This window comes from Heteronotia binoei, chromosome 2 (assembly GCF_032191835.1).
Source record: "Heteronotia binoei isolate CCM8104 ecotype False Entrance Well chromosome 2, APGP_CSIRO_Hbin_v1, whole genome shotgun sequence".
NCBI lineage: Eukaryota > Metazoa > Chordata > Lepidosauria > Squamata > Gekkonidae > Heteronotia > Heteronotia binoei.
Genome location: NC_083224.1, coordinates 60,495,777 through 60,508,756, shown reverse-complemented (window position 1 = coordinate 60,508,756; position 12,980 = coordinate 60,495,777). Strand labels below are relative to the sequence as shown.

At 40.2% G+C, this 12,980-nt stretch overlaps 1 protein-coding gene across 15 annotated transcripts in view; it reads left to right on the top strand.

Annotated features, from left to right (window-relative positions):
- Positions 1-12,980, top strand: part of PPP1R12B (protein phosphatase 1 regulatory subunit 12B) — a 158,774-nt gene that overhangs the window by 122,484 nt on the left and 23,310 nt on the right. For 13 of the 15 annotated variants that reach the window (XM_060231148.1, XM_060231140.1, XM_060231142.1 and 10 more), the window contains 4 exons: positions 8,671-8,687; positions 9,123-9,270; positions 10,922-11,026; positions 11,786-11,839. In XM_060231148.1, coding sequence (XP_060087131.1) covers positions 8,671-8,687; positions 9,123-9,270; positions 10,922-11,026; positions 11,786-11,839 — 324 coding nt within the window. The remainder of the gene's footprint in view (positions 1-8,670; positions 8,688-9,122; positions 9,271-10,921; positions 11,027-11,785; positions 11,840-12,980) is intronic. The other 2 variants (XM_060231141.1, XM_060231138.1) reach the window with 1 other exon arrangement.

Here is a 12,980-nt window from a genome sequence, read left to right as displayed (position 1 = left end):
GGCAAAGTCCAGGTCAGACTTTGGCTCAGTGTTTGGGTCTGTGCCCATCCCTATCCACTGACCTACTGAATTCATGAAATGTACCCCTGTTAATCTATTATGCCTCTTTCACAGCTCTAGGATAGTTTCATGTAGAAATCTTTCAGCACTCTTATCACTGAACTTTAGAAAACCTAGGAATAGCACAGTGAAGGATACAAGTGTGCAATAAAGCAATATTTTAGTTGTCATGATCATTTGTTGGTAGGCAATGTCTTTGGAAAATAGTGTTATGAACCTTGCGGAAAAAATGTGATCCTGGATTCTAAAATGTTCTTACAGTATGCAGTGCATATATGAGTGTTGTATATTCTGCTCAAAGTGCTTTAAAACATGATTGCTTTTGAAAATGTTCTTACAGAGGACTATATGTATATTGGCTGATATTTTTTGGATTTATTTAAATATAAGTCTCCTCCCTTAAAATAGGGGAACTCAATTTCTCATCTGAGGAGCAGTTTTAAGTACTTTTTTTGCCAATCATTAAGTACCATTTCTGCCAATACTCTTTTTTTAAAAAGCCTGTAGTCAAATGAGTTTTGTTTATGATGGGAACTGCTTATGTAAAATGTAGTCATTAACAACAGCTGCCATAATGTCAAAGACTGGCTGTTCTTTCTAAATCCATTTATAGTAGAGTTGCTTGAAGAAGTTTACTCTTGTCCCAACCTCAGTTTTCATAAACTTAATCATGTAGTCTTGGTTTGTGTGGGAGTAAAACAAGACAAATGTATCCAAGGATTCCAAATATTGTAGAAGTTTTAAGTTTTCCAAAGAACAACATTTGAAATGTCAAATGACTTCCTGTAAATTGTTAACTTATTAACTTGTGGAATTTGACAAGGCTTCAGATGAGTACTTTAGTGAAACAGTTCCAAGAAGTTTGGTTAAGAGTCTGCACTTTGCTCTAATAATTTGATTATGTTCTAGTTGTAGGGCTGGGCTTGGTATTCATTTTTCTTTTACCATTGGCATTAATCAAACTGGGAGGATGCATTGCTGTAGAATGTTCATAGTTGTTTGCATCAGAAATCCTGCAAAACAGAAAAAGTTTCAATGAGAATATACTCAGGAAGACTTTATCAGGGGTGTCAAACTCATTTGTTATGAGGGCCAGATCTGACATAAATGAGATGTTGGGCCAAGCCATGTATGTCATAAAATGTAATGCTAGGTAACAGAAATATAAACGACACAAACAAACAAAATTAATTTTTAAAAAATAAAAATAAAAATATGCTTTTAAACATTAGCACTCTTGCAATATTTTGTTTATTTAACAGTCTCTGGTAACCAACCTCTCTTGCTCTGAATTATTGCATCAAAACCTACTTTTGCTGTCTTAACATTCATTACAGAAACCTCATGCTCAGGACACAGGGGAAAACATGAAATGGCTAGGCATTGCAAGCTTTTGTACGTAAATTTCTTCATGTTCTTCCCAGAAAAATAACTGCAACTCGTATGAGGCTGTGCAAGAACAGAGAGTGGTCAGTATCAGCTGACTTTTATGGGAAGCCTAGGTTAAAAATCCCATCTGCAAAGGAAATACGGTGGATGAACTTGGTCTGGATGCACACTCTTAGCCTAATCCACCTCACTGGCTTGTTGTTATTCTTCATCTAAACATTGCTTTCTTGCTGAAAAAGACTGGATCAATCTAAACATTGCTTTCCTGCTGAGAAAGACTGGATCATTTCATTGGATACAATGAAAAAAGAGAGGCAAACCCAGTTGCATCCAGGAGAGCCACAGCATAATGAGCCCAACAAAACGCACACAGCATCACCAGCTCAACAAAATACACACAACTGTAACAAAGCACACAAAAGCTCACACTTTCATTTTATTGGATACAATGAAAAAAGAGAGGCAAACCCAGTTTCTTCCAGGAGAGCCACAGCATAAGGAGCCCAACAAAACACACACAGCATCACCAGCTCAACAAAATACAACTGTAACAAAGCACACAAAAGCTCATACTTTGAATAAAACTGTATTGGTCTTAAAGGTGCTTTGTATTCTCCCCTGCAATTGAGGCAGTCAAGCAAAGAGGACGAAGGGGAAGACCCTCAGCCAATGGAAGGGATGAAAGGCTTGCCTTTGTCTCCTGTATGATTGAGGCAGCCTGACCAGGAAGCAAGCTATGGCTTGTTCCCTCTCTCCCCCTGAGGGGAAGAGAAGAGGAACCTCAGCTAATGTAGAGAACAGAGGCTTGCCTATCTGTCTCTCCTGTGCAACTGAGAGAGTCTGGCAAAGCAAGCTGCGACACAACAGTAGCAGAACTGGAGAAAGAAGCAGGAACCAGTTAGTTGCTCAAGGGATGGACAGGAACCCTAAGCATGCCAGATAGGAACCCTGCATGGACAGGATGTGGGCTGTGGGCTGCATGTTTGACATCCCTGCTTTGCATCCTGTCTCATTCAGTTGCTATGAAGATTGCAGATTATATTTTCATTTTGCTAGAAGTGATTCTTGATTTCATACTTGAATGCATGATGTGCTTAACCAAAGTCTAGCTTCAAAATAGTCACCTTTTTGTAAAATGGCAATATAAGATTAACTGATGCATAGCCTGTATTTATCTCTAGTATGTCTATACTTTTTCTGTCTCTCTCATGTCTCTTTTAAAAAGAGATGACCTGTTTTAAGACTTTCTTAGCATTGTTCCACAACATAACTACTGACCTGTCAGTTTGACATCTATTCTTGGAAAAGTTTTTAAAAAATACTCAAACAGTCAGTACTTGAGCATTTAGAAAGGATGGCTGTGATTACTAAGAGGTATGGGTTTCCCAAGAACAAGACATGTCAGATTAACACCCCCCCCCCTTCTCCAAAAGTTACTAATTTATTTATTTATTTACATTGGACTTTTATCCCGCCCTCTCCGCAAGCGGACTCAGGGCGGCTCACAACATTCATTACATGATTTAAAACAATAAGTCAATAAAATCTACAAAACATTAATACAATTAAAATTTAAAAACTATTTCACGGTGCTGTACCATTACTACGTTGGCGGTTCTGTTTTTCAGACGGTTGGTCACCGGAAACTCTAGCTGATGTCAGGTGGCAGCTTTCTCTTGGTTTAAACATTGAAAGCCTGTCTAAACAATTCGGTCTTACAGGCCCTGTGGAATGTAGGAAGGTCCCGCAGGGCCCTTATGGCCTCCGGGAGAGTATTCCATAACTTTGGTGCTGCCACCGAGAAGTTCCTGGCTCATGTCAAACGCAACCTGGCCTCCTTTGGTCCAGGGGTGGACAGCAAATTTTTTGTCCCTGAACGCAGTGCTCTTTGGGGGATATATGGGGAAAGGCGGTCCTTTCCCCATAAACAGGTCCTTGACCATAAAGGGCTTTAAAGGTCAATATCAACACCTTGAAATGGACTCAGAACACAATAGGTAGCCAGTGCATCTCTTTCAGCATTGGCTGAATGTGCTCCCATCGAGGGAGCCTCATTAACAGCCGTGCCGCAGCGTTCTGCACTAGCTGTAATTTCTGAGTCAGCGCCAAGGGTAGCCCCATGTAGAGAGCATTACAGTGATCTATTCTTGAGGTGACCGTAGCATGGATCACCATTGCTAAGTCGTTGTGCTCCAGAAAAGGAGCCAACTGCCGAACCCGCCGGAGATGAAAAAAGGCGGCTCTAAGTGGCTGCTACCTGGGCCTCCATTGTAAGGGAGGACTCAAGTATGCCCAAGCTCTTGACCTTAGGGGCCGGTATCAGTGGCACCCTGTCAAGAGCCGGCAGTTGGACCCCTCCCCTTGGATCACCCCGGCTCAGATAGAGAACCTCCGTCTTCGTCGGATTCAACTTCAGCCGACTCAGCCTGAGCCAAGATGCTACGGCTTGAAGAGCCAGGTCCAGATTTTCTGGGGTACAGTCAGACTGGCCACCTATCAGTAGATAGAGCTGGGTGACGTCTGTGTATTGGTGACAACCCAGTCCATACCTCCTGACAATCTGGGCAAGGGGGCGCATATAAATGTTAAATAACATCGGAGAGAGAACCGCACCCTGAGGCACACCACATGTGAGTGAGTGCCTCTGGGATGACTCCTCCCCTATCACCACCCTTTGTCCCCGATCTTGGAGAAAGGAGGTCAACCACTGTAAGGCGGATACATATGATAAGTTTATTTTAAAAATTCCAAGTTGTACATAACTTTGTTGGATGAAATAGTATCAAGTAGATTAATTCCATATATAACAACATTCTACTATGCATAAATTACTATGGTATATATAATTGTAGAATATCTTATTTAGCATTTAAGATAACGTCCAGTTTGCCAATCAATCAATAAATAAATATCTTATTAAGGATAAATTGATAACTGGGTTAGAATTTTTTACTCTTAAGCTAATAATGCCTTGCTCCATCCCAAGCCAAACAAAAGGGAATATTTAAACAAAAAGAGAAAGAGGGGATAGCATAAGTTAGAAAGAATTATAGTGAGAGAAACTGAAAGTAAGTTGTGTTAATAGGTAAGATGTTTTTGGATTCAGTATATTCCAGAAACGGAAGCCAGTTTGGTGTAGTGGTTAAGTGTGCGGACTCTTATCTGGGAGAACCGGGTTTGATTCCCCACTCCTCCACTTGCAGCTGCTAGCATGGCCTTGAGTCAGCCATAGCTCTGGCAGAGGTTGTCCTTGAAAGGGCAGCTGCTGTGAGAGCCCTCTCCAGGCCCACCCACCTCACAGGGTGTCTGTTGTGGGGGAGGAAGATAAAGGAGATTGTGAGCCGCTCTAAGACTCTTCGGAGTGGAGGGCGGGATATAAATCCAATATCATCTTCTTCTTCTTCAAAATATGTGACCTTGGGGTAAATGTCAGACAAGGAAAGTTGTGCTGTGATTTTCTCCATTATTAAAATGTCCCACTACACCTTGCTGGATCAGGGGAATGCAGTAGTTATAGTTTATCTTTATTTCAGTAAGTCTTTTGATAAGGTTCCACATAATATTATTCCTGTTGACAAATTGGTAAAATGTGGTTTGGATCCTATTACTGTCAGGTAGATCTATAACTGGTTGACAGATTGCACCCAAAGAGTGCTTGCGAATGCTTCCTCATCCTCTTGTAAAGGAGTGACAAGTGGAGTGCCTCAAGGATCTGTCCTGGGACCTGCTTTGTTTAATATCTTTATCAATGATTTGGATGAAGGAATGCTTAGATTTTTTTTTTTATCTAAGATTTATATCCCGCCCTTCCCACTAGGTGGCTCAGGGCGGCTTACAACATATAAAACTAACATAAAATCTAAAATTAAGCATTAAAATCAACATTTCATAAGTTATAGTTAAAAATCTAAACATTTGTTATGTACATAGACATTAAAATCACAAAGCGGACCTACAGCTACACTCATCGATTGCATGTGCAATATTCGATTTGCAAATGATACTAAATTGTGAGGGGTAGCAAATACAGTAGAAGTCAGGAATACAGGGTGATCTTGACAGTCTGGAAAACTGGGCTAAAACAAATACAATTAGTTTTAACAGGGATAAATGTAAAATTCTGCATTAGGTAGGAAAAATCCAATGCATTATTATAGGATGGGGAAGATTTGTCTTGACAGTAGGATGTACAAAAAGGATCTAGAGGTCTTAGTAGACCATATACTGAACATGAGTCAGCAATGTGATGCAGTAGCTAAAAAGACGAATGCAATTTGGGGCTATATCAACAAAAGTTTAGTGTCCAGATCACACGAAGTGAAGGTATCATTTTACTCTGCTCTGTTAAGACCTTACCTAGAGTATTGTGTTCAGTTTTGGGTACCACAATTTAAGGAGGATATAGATAAGCTGTAACATGTCCAGAGGAGGGCAACAAAGATGGTGAGGGGACTGGAGACCAAGTCCCATGACGAAAGGTTGAAGGAGGTGAGAGGTAATATGATCACCATCTTCAAATACTTGAAGGGCTATCATATAGAGGATGTTGTAGAGTTGTTTTCTGTTGCCCCAGAAGGTCAGATGAGAACCAGTGTGTTGAAATTAAATCAAAAGAGTTTCCAACTAAACATTAGGAAGAATTTCCTGACGGTTAGAGCAGTTACTCAGTGGAACAGGCTTCCTCAGGAAGTTGTAGGCTCTCTTATTTGGAGGTTTTTAAACGGGGGTTAGATGGCCATCTGACAGCAATGCTGACTCTGTGAATTTAGGCAGATCATAAGGAGGGCAGGAAGGATCATTGCTTAGTTCTCACCTTTTTACATGCCCAGGGAAATGCTGTTTGCCACTTTGGGATCAGGCAGCATTTTTTCTCCAGGCCTGAATAGCCTGTCTGTCTTGCTTGCTTGCCTTCCCATCTTCTGGGCTTGGTGCAAAAGACACTGGGTGTGTGAGGAGGGCGGAAGTACTTGTGAATTTCTTGCTTTATGCAGGGGGTTGGACTAGATGACCCTGGAGAGCCCTTCCAACTCTATGATTCTATAAATATTTAAACTGTAATACCTACTAATCTTAAAATTAAGTGAATTATCATAAATTTGACATTGTATTCAGAAATGTCATTGAAAAAGGATTAACATGTGATTATGTAATACACTGGAATGAATTTTAACCCAAGCTTTATAATAACAATGGAAGTATTAGAAATACTGATCAAATGGAATGATTTGATCCTGAAAGCCAGTAGGGGTAAAGTGTTCTTGAACCTGACAGATCTGATTTGGTCTGCCCTTTTTGTTTAACTGTTATAGAGAAACCTTGGGCAAGAGTTGCTGTAGCAAAAATGATTTTTTAAAAAAAATCCTGTCTTGGAGATAAGTGTCCTGTTGCATTCAGTAAAGATCTGTTGATCCAAATCTTAGGATCAGTGTTCAGCTTAGATCTTTTTTACTTGAAGGCTGTCCACAAAGGTATACCAAAGGTATACCAAAGAAAATCTGTCTTTTTAATTAAGGCTTTTCATAAAGGCTTGCTTAAATGATTAGGATGGAACATATCAACTGTTTTTGCTAGCATTGACGCAAATTGCAATACTGGGGGTGACTCAGTGTAATAGGTCAACTAATAAAATTCAGCTTTCCTTCCCATTTTCTAAAGACAAAACAAGCAGTGATGACATGATTTCAGATGGATGTAGCCAATTGCGATGTTTGTTTGAAATCCACCAGAATAACCGTAGGTTTAAAAATATGCAGAATGAATTCAGATAACCAGAAAAGTAAGCTTCTGATGGTATCAGATAACAGTGTAATTATGCTTGGGATATTTGACCATTAAAAAAGCTGGAGTGTAATCGCAGCAAGGTATAAAATATTAACTGTTTTCAACATATACTCCAAAAGAAGGACATTTACAGTGCAATCCTAATGGTTTAGAAGCGGATAACTCTTAGGATTGCACAGCTATTTTGGCAGCCATAACCTTTTGATCTGATGCAGGTCTGGTACCCAAGACCTTGTATGCTCTTGACGAGGGATGGGCACGAACCACCACACAAACCTTTGTTCATGATGAATTTTGGCCAGTTCGTGGTTCATGAACTGCAGCTTGGCCATAAACCTCCATGAAGTTTTAAGACAGTTTGTGGAAGTTTGTGGGTTCACGGGGAACAAAAAAGCCAGGGTTTAAACAATTGAGCTGTTCGCAGCTGCTCAGGTGTTTATACTGGAAACAACTCTTCCCTGGCTCAGCTGTTTAAAGGCTGGGCTTCCTGGCTCAGCTGTTTAAAGGCTGGGTAGCCCCTCCCTGCATGGAGCAGTTTGCTCTAGGCAGCTCAACTGTTTAAAGAAGCTTTTTTGGGTTCAGCCCCTAGCCATTTAAATCCCTGTTTTCTGTTCCCTGTGAAAAGCGATGGGGAGCAGAAAGCAGGGGTCACAAACCCATACAAACTGGTTCAGTTTGCAAACCAAAGCATGAACTGAACCACAAAAATGTGATTTGTGCCCTTCCCTACTCATGACAATATAGATATGGCTGGATATTTCAGTCAAGGCACAGAATCATTCTTAAGCAGGTTACTGACCATCTTGGAACCCTATAACAATGCAGATCACTGGGGACAGAAATAAATGTCAGTTGCTGTTTCCATTGTTTCTATTGCTGCTGCGCCCAGTTTCTTGAAGGCACAGGCTTCTGCAGTGAGCTTTGATCATTGCATGTTAGATCATTAAATGAACAATGGCATTCATGGCTGTAATATTTTCTTCTACTAGTTGCATGAAGTTTGAGTGTGGAGGTATATACTGTGTTTGAGAATGTTGGAGGAATCATACTCAAAAGATGGCCTTAATTAGCGATGTGTGTAATTTGCAGAATGGTTTCACATGTTGCACACAAACATCAGACTTTCCAAGTAGTTTAGGTTTACACTTCTTTAGTAAAGGATATAATCAAGGGCACCATAATGTAACCCAGATGTCATAAGTATCTGAGAATAGTGACCTTATTTATAAACAAAGGCATCTTGAATATTTTACAGTTTATTTGTAGTGATTCAGCAACACTGTTGACCAGGTCCAGCAATTCTGAGCAGTTGAATTCATGGTGCAGTCAGTTACTTCCCTAACTGTGAGACTTCCATGTCTGCAGCTCAACAGTTGGCATTGTTAACATTGGTATCAGTTTAAGTCATTAATTCTGTTTTCTGTTGTTTCTCTCTTACAGCATGAAAGACTTTCCAGGTAAGATTTTCAGCAAACTTTTTATTAAAGTATATATTTTAATATGCTGTTTGCCAATTATGAATGAAAAATATTTACTCCTGATCAAGTTAGAACCAGGCCTTCTAATAATGTTTCAAAAGCACTCCATGGTACTATGATCTGAAGTCCTTTTTTTCCCCAAATCAAATTTATATTAACTGTGATGGAAAAGAAGACAAACATTTTGTTGATATGAATGCAGAATTTCTTTCCCACATCTTTCCTTTCTAACTTCATGGAGAGGAATGCTTCTAGTGAAGAATGTTATTCAGTGTTATTCATTGCATATGGTAGGGTGTCTGCCATAATAATCCCGCATTTTAGGAGGGGAAATCTGTCTGGAGAAATGCAATGTCATGAGACTGAATGAAGTTGCTTTTTTATAGTGTGTTCTGGTATTCCATCTATTTCTAGGTTGGACACTGCAAGTTCAAGTGCTGGCACCAGCGATAGCTATGGTGATCGGCCCTCAGGCCGCAGCACTGCCTACACCAGGAGGGAGAATCGCCTGGCTGCCCTCAGCAGCAGAACAGAGGATGACAGTAGCAGGGACTATAAAAAAGTAAGTCACAGAAGTGGATGTAAGTCATAGAACTTGATATTCTGCAGCCATCCTTAATAACTTAGCAGCAAATTAGAAATCTAAGTTTGGTGCATTAATCCACCCATCCTGTGTATTTTCCATGACTTTGTTGTGGATAGCTTACAATAGGTAACTTTCTTCTACTCTGTTGGGTAGCCATGTTGATCTGAAGCACCAGAACAAAGTTTGAGTCCAGTGGCATCTTTAAGACCAACAGACTTTTATTCAAGGTATAAGCTCTTATGTGCATGGTATCTGAAGAAGTATGTATGCACACAAAAATTTATACCTTGTTGGTCTTAAAGGTGCTGCTGGACTCAAACTTTTTCTATTCTGTTCCCTACTCAGATAATTAAATATGTAAGCCTCCTTGAGCCACCATTGATGGTGGGAATAATGGAATGTAATTATGTTGTACTCTAAACCTGAATTTAATTTATGGATATCTGGAAAACTTTTCAGCTTTGTGCATAATTTGATCAAAAGATCAGATAGAAATGTTGGTGAAATTACAAGGTGAAAGTAGTGACGGACTTGGTTCTATCTGTAGGCCATGTGCTAAGCAAAGTAATTTCAAACATTTAAAGATAGTAGTTGAAAGGCAGAAAGGAGTTACCTGCATGGTCTGCTGAGTATCACTTCAAATTAGATTCTGTCAGGTTGAAATGAACCAGGGCTTTTTTTTGAGCAGGAATGCCCAGGAACGCATCTTCAGTTGACTTGGTGTTAGGAGTGTGGCCTAATATGCAAATGAGTTCCTGCTACAAAAAAGCCCTGTGTGAAACAATGGTGACATCAGGGGGTGTGATCTAATGTGCAAATGAGCTCCTGCTGGGCTTTTCCTACAAAAAAAGTCCTAATATGAACCTCTCATTGTGTCTCATGAGAGAGCCAGTTTGGTGTAGTGGTTAAGTACATGGGCTCTTATCTGGGAGAACCAGGTTTGATTCGCCACTCCTCCACTTGCACCTGCTGGAATGGCCTTGGGTTAGCCAAAGATCTGGCAGGGGTTGTCCTTGAAAGGGCAGCTGCTGTGAGAGCCCTTTCACAATAGGGTATCTGTTGTAGGGGAAGGAGGTAAAGGAGATTGTAAGCTGCTCTGAGTCTCTGATTCAGAGAGAAGGGCAGGGTATAAATCTGTATTTCTCTTCTTCTTCTTCTCATGGACACCTTGGTCTGTGAGTTTGTCTAAGCTGTGCTATTTGGCTTTGCCCTTCATCCCACAGGGACTGAAAGGGTATCCCCTGGAGTGGAATAGCACTCCCATAAGGCTATGAATTGTAGGGAAGATCTACAGTGTTGGTAATAAACATTAGATAAATTTGTCCCTGATATGTTTCTGAAATGCTTCAAATTTCTCAGAACACGGTTTGAAAACCATTTTATTAAAGCACAAGAGGTGCAGAATTTCATGTATGGTTGACTTTCTGTGCTTTTGATTTGTTTTTACCCTCTCTCCTTAAAATAATTCCCAGTAATATTGATTGGCCAGCAGCTAAAGTGATCTGTTTGTCAGCAGTTTGGGTCACAGTGGCAGATTGGAAGATCACAGCCATTATACTACCATTGCTCTTTCAAAAGATGAAATCTGATACTGAGGGTGACTTCCAGTTGTCTTTTTGCCATTCAGCTCTATGAAAGTGCCCTATCTGAAAATCAAAAATTGAAGTCAAAACTACAAGATGCCCAGATGGAGCTTGCTGACATCAAATCAAAATTGGACAAAATAGCCCAGGTAAGAAAATGTGAGAACTACTATAATAATGAGAATGCATGAAATTAGACTGCAGTTTTGTTTAGCCCTTTATGATAGGGAGTTCTTGGCACCTGAGAAGGATTATTGTTGCTTACCAGAAAAAAATAATTTTAAAGAAACCAGAAGTACTTGGTGCAATAAGATTTCACTATTTCTTAACAAATACGTGGATTTTCTTTTGAAATAACTTTAATTAGAAATAGATAGCCTCCCCAACATGTGCTTCAGAATGAGTTTAGTAATTTAGAAACAGTATTGTAAAGCTCTCTTTTTTTCTCCCAAGACTTCTCCAATGTTACTTATGAATTGCCAAGCCCTCTTCATGAACCCCTTAATCTTCAGCCTTCACACCCCATATACCATGTTGCTTCAGTAGTCTGGTGATAAGACACACACACACCCAGCATCTTGGAAACTGTTTCAGCAATGTCCAAAGCAATGAGTTCACCTTGGAGTTCATGGAAGAGGCCCAGAAATTACAACAAAGTTTACTGCTCTTAAGGACAAGAGTTCCCCCACCCCAACCGCAGGAGTTCTTCACTGTAGCATGTTATTTTTGGGCCCTTTGCATTATGCCTGTAGGTGTGGACAGATATCTAATTTAAGCCAAAGAAGGATACAAGGTGATAATGTTTTTCAAGCTGCTGAAGTTTGTATTACAAGTCTAGGGCATATGAGCTTCAGAAGTAACTATAGTGTTTGTATAATTTTTTAAACTATCCTTTTTCATTTCAATAGCAGAAGCAAGAAAAAACCTCTGACCGCTCAAGTATGCTTGAAATGGAGAAGCGGGTATGTATTTCTGCTTTCTGGTATCTATTTGCTTATTTAGCATGCTTTTGGAGTGTATTGTGGAAAGGAAAAGCCTCTACCGAAAGCTGTTTCAGTTCCTGCTCTGAGAATTCTTAGGTAATTCTCAACTCCTGAGCAGTTTTTCTTCTCAGACTTGTCTAGCATAGGGTTGCCAGGTCTTAGCTTCACTGGAGCAGGAGACTTTGGTGAGCATTCCAGGGTGGGTGGTGACATTGCACAACATCCTTGGGTGCCGGGGATGCTCTGGTATTTGGCCAATATCATTTTTTTAGCCTCAAAACCCAAATACTAGAGCATCCCCATGTGACATCCCCAGTTTGATGACATCATTTCTAGGGGATGTCATTGTGTCAGGGACATCACACAGCTATGTCCCTGTTTGGGGATGGTGCTGAAGCTCTGAAAACTGGGGGTTTCCCCAGCACCACTAGAGGAATGGCAGCCCTAATGTGTCAGTATTGTAAACCATTTGCTCGTTGTATTTCAACTTTCTGCTGCGTAATAAAAGTCTGCCATGTAAAAAAAAATCCTGATTCATACTCGACTAGAAGCAGAAGTAATCTATTGAGGACCTGTTCTCTAGTGCAGGGATGGCCAACGGTAGCTCTCCAGATGTTTTTTCCCTACAACTCCCATCAGCCCCAGCCATTGGCTATGCTGGCTGGGGCTGATGGGAGTTGTAGGCAAAAAAACATCTGGAGAGCTACCGTTGGCCACCCCTGCTCTAGTGAATTCCTGCCTGATTATTTGCCTAGTTCCTGAATTTTGTTTTCTGATGTCAGGTTAAAAGATTCTTATTCAGCCAGGTATTTGTTCAAAGGATTGTATTTTTTTCAGGACCAAAGGCAGCATGTACATTTGCTAAATAATGGGGCTCGAAAATTACTGTCCTAGTACAGTAGTTGATGTCAAATCTGTCTACCTATTAATCATATTTTTATCATGCCTGTCCTTGAAGATTAGTGATTGACCCAAGTTTACGCAGTCCATGGTTGTGTAAAGTTTTGAAACTAGCTCTATCTGGTCAGTTTTACAACTGTTCCTTCTGACTAGAAAAATTTCACGTACTTTTATTATGCGTTCATGAGATATAATAGTTTGATGTTTTAAAGTTGCTATA